This window comes from Sinocyclocheilus anshuiensis, unplaced genomic scaffold (assembly GCF_001515605.1).
Source record: "Sinocyclocheilus anshuiensis isolate Anshui unplaced genomic scaffold, SAMN03320099.WGS_v1.1 scaffold665, whole genome shotgun sequence".
Lineage (NCBI taxonomy): Eukaryota > Metazoa > Chordata > Actinopteri > Cypriniformes > Cyprinidae > Sinocyclocheilus > Sinocyclocheilus anshuiensis.
This window is the reverse complement of record NW_015537961.1, coordinates 339,541-348,908: the sequence shown is the minus strand read 5'-3', so window position 1 is coordinate 348,908 and position 9,368 is coordinate 339,541. Positions and strand designations below refer to the sequence as shown.

Genomic DNA, 9,368 nt, shown 5'->3' with positions numbered 1-9,368 from the left:
ATGCTCTTATAAGACAACGATACACCCAAACATGCACTCTGACCACAGTCGACCTCCCAGTAACAGTGTCCAGACACGCTCTCTCTACACAACACCTGAACTACAGAATCAAATCTGTCCGGATGATCAGGATACAGCAGGCCTGTAAGAGTGCTAGTAACCGTCCTGTTCCCATCAGACAGACTGAGATTTTTATTAGTCATGTTTGAATCCATAGTGAACTGATGGAAATCTAAAAAAAAAAAATATAAGCAGATAATCTTTCATTATTTAAAAACACAATCTTGTTTTTATTAGGCATACCTTAAGATCAAAGGGTTTCAGAAATTCCTATTTGGAATTTAAGAGTTAAACTTACATCTCAAGTATTCCTCTCTGGTCTCAAAATCAGGGCCGAGAATGATCTGAACGTGTTTCACTAGGAAAACCACAAGGTCTCTGATGTTTAATTCTCATGTTGAGAGAAAAATATATTCTGAATCAGTGGTGTCAAGCATAATTCCTGAAGGGCCGGAGCCCAGCAGAGTTTTGTTCCAACCCTGCTCCAACACATACCATGTAGTTTTCAAATAAGCCTGAAGGACTTGATTAGTTGGATCAGGTGTGTTTAATTAGGGTTGAATCTAAACTCTGCCAGGCTCCGGCCCTCCAGGAATTGAGTTTGACACCTCTGTTCTAAACCATTAATGCTGAATGAACATCAATAAATAGATGAATGTCTGATAATTTACCTGTACCAGATATGTTTTCTATAGCCTCTCTGCAGTAATGATTTAGTTGGTCTCTGAGTTTAGAGACAGATTTACTGACATCATCAAAAGAGAGGACAGAACTGATGATGATTCTGGGTGATCTTGAAGATCCAGAGACAGAGAGGGACTGGAAACTCTACACAGACAAAAAGACAAACAACAGATGAAACAGAAATATTTCACCCAAAAAGGACAATTCCCTAGAGCTAAGGGGGTGCGATATCACAATTTTTGATCGTGGACGATTAAAATGTCTCCACGATCTGCATCTGCTTATGGTCTCGATATACTGTACAATGCCACATACATTCACATCAACTCAGCTGTTACACTCACGGGACACTGCACTTATTAGCAATCACAAAAGTACATTATTTGCATGTGCTTTAAAGCCTTGCCGGTTAAACGTTTCATTCGCGTGCTCTTCTGACTTGCGCTTTTTCTGAGCGCGTACACCTGAAGTGCGCGCACACCAAAAAGATAACTAAGTTATCTTTCGCGTCTGATTGCACTAATACTGTCAAAAACACACAAGGTTTATAAACACAGCTGGTTACGTCTAAAGTGAAAGTACACAGTCGAGAGAAAAACGGATGCAGATGCGTGCAGCTCTTAAAGTGACAGCAGACTAATAGGCTACTAAACATGCTGCCACTTGTCATTAAAGGGGTAGTTCACCCAAAAATGAAAATTCTGTCGTTATTTACTCACTCTCATGTTGTCCCAAACCTGTATTAATTTCTTTCTTGTGCTGAACACAAACAAAGATATTATGAAGAATGTGGGTAACCAAACAGTTGCTGGTCCCCATTGACTTTGATAGTGGGAAAAAAATGCTATGGAAGGCACTGCGGACCAGCAACTGTCTGGTTACCCACATTCTTCATAATAAATGTTATGTTCAACAGAAGAAAGAAGCTAATTAATGTTTAAAACAACTTGAGAGTGAGTAAATGATGACAGAATTTTCATTTTTTTTGGGTGAACTTTCCCTTTAATGTTAATAAAACATCAAAACACAAAGACAAAAATCACACTGCTCTTGACTGAAGAACTTTAATAGAGTTGCTTTAATAAGAATCAATGTATACTTTATACAGTGAAGTGTATATAGTGTTTTATTTTTATATTTGTTCATTCAATTTCTTGAATGCTCCTGCTAAATACACCTGCTGTAGCTGAGGAAAAAAAGCACTGTTTGTTTTATTTGTATATTATGTGTATTTGTAATGTGCATTTTTGTTCTTATTTTTTAATAACAAAGATAAAATAATGACAAAGATTTTTATCTTCGCCCACTTTGGCCTAAATATCTGCCATTCTTTTATATTTTATTACCTTGTAAGGCTTCGTTTTTAAAATAGGGAAATTAGTTTGGCTGTTATGCTCAGACAACTTGCAAAATAGTAAAACCAACATGACAAAGAATCGTGATAAAATTGTGAATCTTGATTTTCCTGAAAAAAATTGTGATATGATATTTTTGCCATATCTCCCACCCCTACCTATAGAGCACAGAGCTTTTCTTTTCTATATAACAACATAATTCATAATAAGAATGACTGTCATGACCCAAATCCAATTGGAGCAAATGGACGTGATCATCTGTGTCTGAAAGCTGCTCCAGTTCAGTCTTATTCCTCTTCAGATCAGCGATCTCCTGCTTCAGCCGCTCCAGTCGTTCTTCAGCTCGACTCACTGAAGCTCTGATCAGCTGGTATGTTCTCTGCATCTTCCTCAAATGACCCTGTCAGATAAACAAATGACCACAGAAACTTATGTAACAAAATAGAAATGATAACAACATCATTACGTAAATTACTGAATTTGAAATCAGTGTTATTTATTTATTTATTTTTGATTGAGTAGGTTGTAGCACCAAATATGGAAAGATGATCTTCAAAATCAAATTCCTACTCGGCTAACAGAGAACATTCTCACAAATATCATATAATGTTTTTCAAAAGTGATATAAATGTTAGGACAAAACGTTTGTAAGTAACGTTTATCGACCTTTTGATATTTTATATACAGTACGTTCTCATAATGTTGAGAGAAAACGTCCTTATGTTATTTGTACTGGATGAACATTCTTGGAAAAATTTTTGTAACCTTTAAAAAACATTGTAATTACATCAAGACATTTTAACATTCTTAGAAAACATTCAAATAGCGTTATATTTTGGATGAAAATAAAGTTAGTAGAATGTTGTACGAAACGTTTTTATAACCTTGAAAGGTGGGGTAAGCGATTTCTGGTAGAACAATGTTGACATTTGAAATCACCAAAAAAAACACGCCCCAAAAGAGACTCGCCCCTATTTTGATAGCTCCGCCCCACACATTCGTACGCAACCCAGACAACGATTAGTTCTGTGAAACAAAGCGAAACTAATGTTACACCGTGTCTACACCGGACGCGAGTGGCGCGGCGCGACAAAATACTATGGAACTCATTATAATCAGTGATGCTGTCTACACCATAGATATATATATACATATCTATGGTCTACACTGAATGCGGCGCGGCGTGGCATGACACGACAAATCCCCGACAGAAAACTGCTGCTGCGTTCTATTCATGACGTATTGACACAAATTTCTAATGATTTTCAACGGTCGCTTTGTCGCGTCCAGTGTACTAGACATACTTTAGCTGTTGTGGCGCAGACACGGTGTTACTCACCTATTGAGAAGAAACAAAGCAACCTCGGCGTCCGATCGCAGGCCTTCCGCTCCTTGAGTTCTCTCCAGCGCTGGAAAGCTGATCCGATATTTACACGGGTCCTACTTCTTGCCTTAAGCCTTCTTTTGTTCCGCAGACGTTGTCCTCTTTGGCTTTTTATCTGCCATCTCTATCTTTCTGTCGCTCGGCTCGGCTAATGTCTGTCCTGTGCACTGAACACTCTCCTCTGCATCATGAGTAGACACGCCCCTTACTGCTGATTGGCTACAACTTTGCTTTGCTAGTCGGCCCGAATCCGTTTTCTAAAGCGTTTTTGAAAAATCGCTTACCCCACCTTTAAATAATGTTATAATCACAAGAAGAAAATAGGACATTTCAACATTTTAGAAACATTTCAAAACAATGTTCTCACATAACTTAATTACCTGGGTAGTTTCCCTTCAATAGCAATGTATTACAGGCTGCTGTTTTGTTTACATGCAGTTCAATAAAGGGCCTCCTCAGGAATTTGGCAGTCAGATATTTCCTAATATTCCATTGTCAATGGCAACACTCATTCAGGGGTCCAGGAAGTGAAACAAGTATCTGACAACGTCCCACAGTACTACAAACCACACCTCTACAATTACACCCCCTACAAATGAAACAGTCAATTAGGAAATTTCATCAGAGCCCCTCCCTGAGAATCATATAGGGTCATATGGATTACAGGGATAGGCAACTTTATTCCTGGAGGGCTGCTGTCCTGCAGAGTTTAGCTCGATCCTCAATCATGCATACATGAAAAACCTAACAAAAGTCTAAAGGATTGCTTGAAAACTACAGGCAGGTGTGTTTGATTAGGGAAGGAACTAAACTCTGCAAGACAGTGGCCCTCCAGGACTGGAGCTGCCCAGCCCTGGATTACATCATATTTGTTTTAAAGCATCAACTTTGAGCGTCCAATCCACTTGCATTATATGGGCTCACAGAGATTGATTATTTTTCTAAAAATCTCATTTTGTGTGCCAAGGAAGAAAGAAAGAAAGTCATATACATCTGGGACGGCATGAGGGTGAAGAAATGATGAGGGAATATTCATTTTTGGGAGGAGTATCCCTTTATGGCAAAATTGTAAACAAATTTCATATTATGTTAAAGGGATCATTTACTCACCCTCCATTTTCAAACCTGAATGAGTTTCTTTCTTCTGATGAATAAAAAAAGATATGTTGAAGAATGTTGGTAACCAAACAGTTGATGTTACCCATTGACTTCCATAGTATGGGGAAAAAATACCGACATTCTTCAAAATATCATCTTTTGTGTTCAGCAGAAGAAAGAAGCTCATACAGGTTTGAAAGTGGAGGGCGAGTGAATTGTGACAGAATTTTTATTATCTGTTTAACATTCATATTTAGTTGGTGAGTCATCCTGTAAATGTAGCTTGAAAATGTAATAAGTTGACTATACATTATCCCTTATTTATAGTAGGGGATCTGGGCAAATAAACTTATTTAGCAATAAGTTTAATTTCAATGTCACTTCATACCTGCATCTTAGACTTTTCTTCTGCAGCTGATACAGTCTCATGGTTTCTGTGTTCATCCATCACACATAGAACACAAATAAATTGCTGGTCAGTGCGACAGAAAACCTCCAGAATCTTATCGTGTTTTTGGCAGATCATCTGCTTCAGTCGTCCAGTGGCATCGATCACTTTGTGTCGTTTATCAGAATGAAACTCCTCAAAATGAGTTTGACAGTAAGAGTTCAGACACACCAGACAGGACTTGACCGCTTTGTTTTTCCGTCCAGTACAGACGTCACACTTCACGTCTCCAGGTCCAGCAGGAACAGTATCTTGAGGTTCAGTCTTCTTCAGTTTCTCCACCATTTCAGCAATCATCACATTCTTGCCTAAATCGGGTCTCGGTGTGAAGGTCTTTCTGCACTGTGGACAGCTGTATGTTCTCCTCTGATCTTCCTGATTCCAGTGGCCTGTAATACAGCTCATGCAGTAACTGTGTCCACATGGGATGGTCACTGGATCCATAAGGAGATCCAGACACACTGGACAGATGAACTGGTCGTGAGCCACTGATATTCTGGCTTCTGCCATTTCACACACAAATAAAGCAATGACACGGAGAACAGCTTGGCTTCTATTTCGCTGAAGTGTTCTCAGTTTATACTGTACTTGTTTTATATTGCTCCTTGAGTTCTCTCCAGCGCTGGAAAGCTGATCCGATATTTACACGGGTCCTACTTCTTGCCTTAAGCCTTCTTTTGTTCCGCAGACGTTGTCCTCTTTGGCTTTTTATCTGCCATCTCTATCTTTCTGTCGCTCGGCTCGGCTAATGTCTGTCCTGTGCACTGAACACTCTCCTCTGCATCATGAGTAGACACGCCCCTTACTGCTGATTGGCTACAACTTTGCTTTGCTAGTCGGCCCGAATCCGTTTTCTAAAGCGTTTTTGAAAAATCGCTTACCCCACCTTTAAATAATGTTATAATCACAAGAAGAAAATAGGACATTTCAACATTTTAGAAACATTTCAAAACAATGTTCTCACATAACTTAATTACCTGGGTAGTTTCCCTTCAATAGCAATGTATTACAGGCTGCTGTTTTGTTTACATGCAGTTCAATAAAGGGCCTCCTCAGGAATTTGGCAGTCAGATATTTCCTAATATTCCATTGTCAATGGCAACACTCATTCAGGGGTCCAGGAAGTGAAACAAGTATCTGACAACGTCCCACAGTACTACAAACCACACCTCTACAATTACACCCCCTACAAATGAAACAGTCAATTAGGAAATTTCATCAGAGCCCCTCCCTGAGAATCATATAGGGTCATATGGATTACAGGGATAGGCAACTTTATTCCTGGAGGGCTGCTGTCCTGCAGAGTTTAGCTCGATCCTCAATCATGCATACATGAAAAACCTAACAAAAGTCTAAAGGATTGCTTGAAAACTACAGGCAGGTGTGTTTGATTAGGGAAGGAACTAAACTCTGCAAGACAGTGGCCCTCCAGGACTGGAGCTGCCCAGCCCTGGATTACATCATATTTGTTTTAAAGCATCAACTTTGAGCGTCCAATCCACTTGCATTATATGGGCTCACAGAGATTGATTATTTTTCTAAAAATCTCATTTTGTGTGCCAAGGAAGAAAGAAAGAAAGTCATATACATCTGGGACGGCATGAGGGTGAAGAAATGATGAGGGAATATTCATTTTTGGGAGGAGTATCCCTTTATGGCAAAATTGTAAACAAATTTCATATTATGTTAAAGGGATCATTTACTCACCCTCCATTTTCAAACCTGAATGAGTTTCTTTCTTCTGATGAATAAAAAAAGATATGTTGAAGAATGTTGGTAACCAAACAGTTGATGTTACCCATTGACTTCCATAGTATGGGGAAAAAATACCGACATTCTTCAAAATATCATCTTTTGTGTTCAGCAGAAGAAAGAAGCTCATACAGGTTTGAAAGTGGAGGGCGAGTGAATTGTGACAGAATTTTTATTATCTGTTTAACATTCATATTTAGTTGGTGAGTCATCCTGTAAATGTAGCTTGAAAATGTAATAAGTTGACTATACATTATCCCTTATTTATAGTAGGGGATCTGGGCAAATAAACTTATTTAGCAATAAGTTTAATTTCAATGTCACTTCATACCTGCATCTTAGACTTTTCTTCTGCAGCTGATACAGTCTCATGGTTTCTGTGTTCATCCATCACACATAGAACACAAATAAATTGCTGGTCAGTGCGACAGAAAACCTCCAGAATCTTATCGTGTTTTTGGCAGATCATCTGCTTCAGTCGTCCAGTGGCATCGATCACTTTGTGTCGTTTATCAGAATGAAACTCCTCAAAATGAGTCTGACAGTAAGAGTTCTGACACACCAGACAGGACTTGACCGCTTTGTTTTTCCGTCCAGTACAGACGTCACACTTCACATCTCCAGGTCCAGCAGGAACAGTATCTTGAGGTTCAGTCTTCTTCAGTTTCTCCACCATTTCAGCAATCATCACATTCTTGCCTAAATCGGGTCTCGGTGTGAAGGTCTTTCTGCACTGTGGACAGCTGTATGTTCTCCTCTGATCTTCCTGATTCCAGTGGCCTGTAATACAGCTCATGCAGTAACTGTGTCCACATGGGATGGTCACTGGATCCATAAGGAGATCCAGACACACTGGACAGATGAACTGGTCGTGAGCCACTGATATTCTGGCTTCTGCCATTTCACACACAAATAAAGCAATGACACGGAGAACAGCTTGGCTTCTATTTCGCTGAAGTGTTCTCAGTTTATACTGTACTTGTTTTATATTGTATGTTTGAGGAAACAGATTTTTTTCTGTAGGGTGTGACTTACTAGGCAGTTTTCAAAAATGTGGATATACGGGACCGTGTGATGGGTTAGTGAAAATACTGTAGTATGCATCAAACTTAACATACTAGGCATCATGTGCATGTCAGCGAGTATCTGAAGCATTTGACTCAAGTTCAGAAACAGGAGGCATGTGGTTGGATTAGATCCAAAGGAAAATAACAAATGACAGAATATAGATACAGTTGGTAAAGATGCATCACCTGTGGTACTAGCTTTAATGACCCTTACCAATACAATGTCAAGTTAATAATCTTTGTTCATGCATCAGATGGTTAAAAATGTATAATGTGTCATGTCGTGGATGTGTGTGTAACATGTCTACAGTGATCTCTAAATCATGTCTTTTTGGAAAGGCGCAGGTGAAAAAGGAGTGAAGGTGGAGCTAAACAAGCCGTCTGAACCAAGCTAATCAAATTATCATTAATCCAGAAAAGTCGTAAATGCAGCAGGTGTCCGTGACAAAGCAAGAATAAGGAGTAGAAAACTGAATTAACAGAGATGTAAAACTCTGCACAAATCAACTGCAGTTCCCAGAAAACCAGCTAATTTTAAATATGACTCTATTGGTTTAATTTTAGCTTTTTTTTTAAAGGTACAGTACTCTGTATTACATTTACATTAACGCTTCTCATGTGACTGAAGTGCTTCTGAGGAATGTTTAAAAAGCCTTTTGTTTTTGCTTCTGGCTCTGGGAAGAGTTCCTGCTGTTTGACCTGGGGCCTCATTTTTAAAATGTCGTGTAGAAACCGTCCTGCATTTGATCTGAGATCATTTCTCAAATGTGTTTACATGTGATTCACAGAAACAAACATATACGCGCAAAAAAAATGTGCGTACGCCTCTCTTCTATGTGAAATCTAAATATCGCAAATATCTTGAAATTGCACTCTAAAAAATGCTGGGTTGTTTCAACCCAACTTTGGGTCAAATATGGACTAACCCAACTTTTGGGTTAAAAATTTAATGTAAAAATGTAACCCAACGGTTGGGTTAGTCCATATTTGACCCAAAGTTGGGTTGAAACAACCCAGCATTTTTCAGAGTGTGTGCACAATTCATATTATATAATACAGCCAGGGCCAGCGAGGTAGTGGACTTTCGGCATGCTCATTCACTGTGAGCTGGTGCATGAATTGAATTATGTTTTTAAATTAAAATTTTGAAAGAAAATGGAGATCTGTCAAATTTTTTTCTGAATTCAGTCACATTTGTAGGTACACAAGCATTCTGGTTTTCTGATGTACTAAAATTCTAGTAATTTTAAAATGTTTAAACACCAAATGTTTATTGTCAACTTCCGGGATTGCTGCACTAATTGTTAAACTTGTTACACAGGTGTCCAGGAAAACATTAAGTTAAATGAGGAACAGCTACAAAAATTGTGCAACTGCGCCGCTTTGTGGTCACGATGGTAATGTCAACAGGTTCAACAGGTTATCTGGCTCTAAACCTCTCTTTTCTTTATTCAGAGTTGATCTAGACAAGTATATGGAAATTATCCAAAGTTCTGTCAATCCTAAAGCAGTGAAAACTG

The 9,368-nt window shown here is 38.8% G+C and overlaps 1 protein-coding gene across 1 annotated transcript in view; it reads right to left on the bottom strand.

Moving 5' to 3' along the window:
• Positions 1–7,682, bottom strand: part of LOC107667108 (tripartite motif-containing protein 16-like) — an 8,483-nt gene extending 801 nt beyond the window's left edge. Inside the window, exons 1-5 of the mRNA XM_016458696.1 lie at positions 7,113–7,682; positions 4,970–5,590; positions 738–888; positions 359–418; positions 96–232 (exon numbers count right to left, since the gene is read on the bottom strand). Coding sequence (XP_016314182.1) covers positions 96–232; positions 359–418; positions 738–888; positions 4,970–5,590; positions 7,113–7,682 — 1,539 coding nt within the window. The remainder of the gene's footprint in view (positions 1–95; positions 233–358; positions 419–737; positions 889–4,969; positions 5,591–7,112) is intronic.
• Between the last annotated feature and the right edge of the window lie 1,686 nt (positions 7,683–9,368).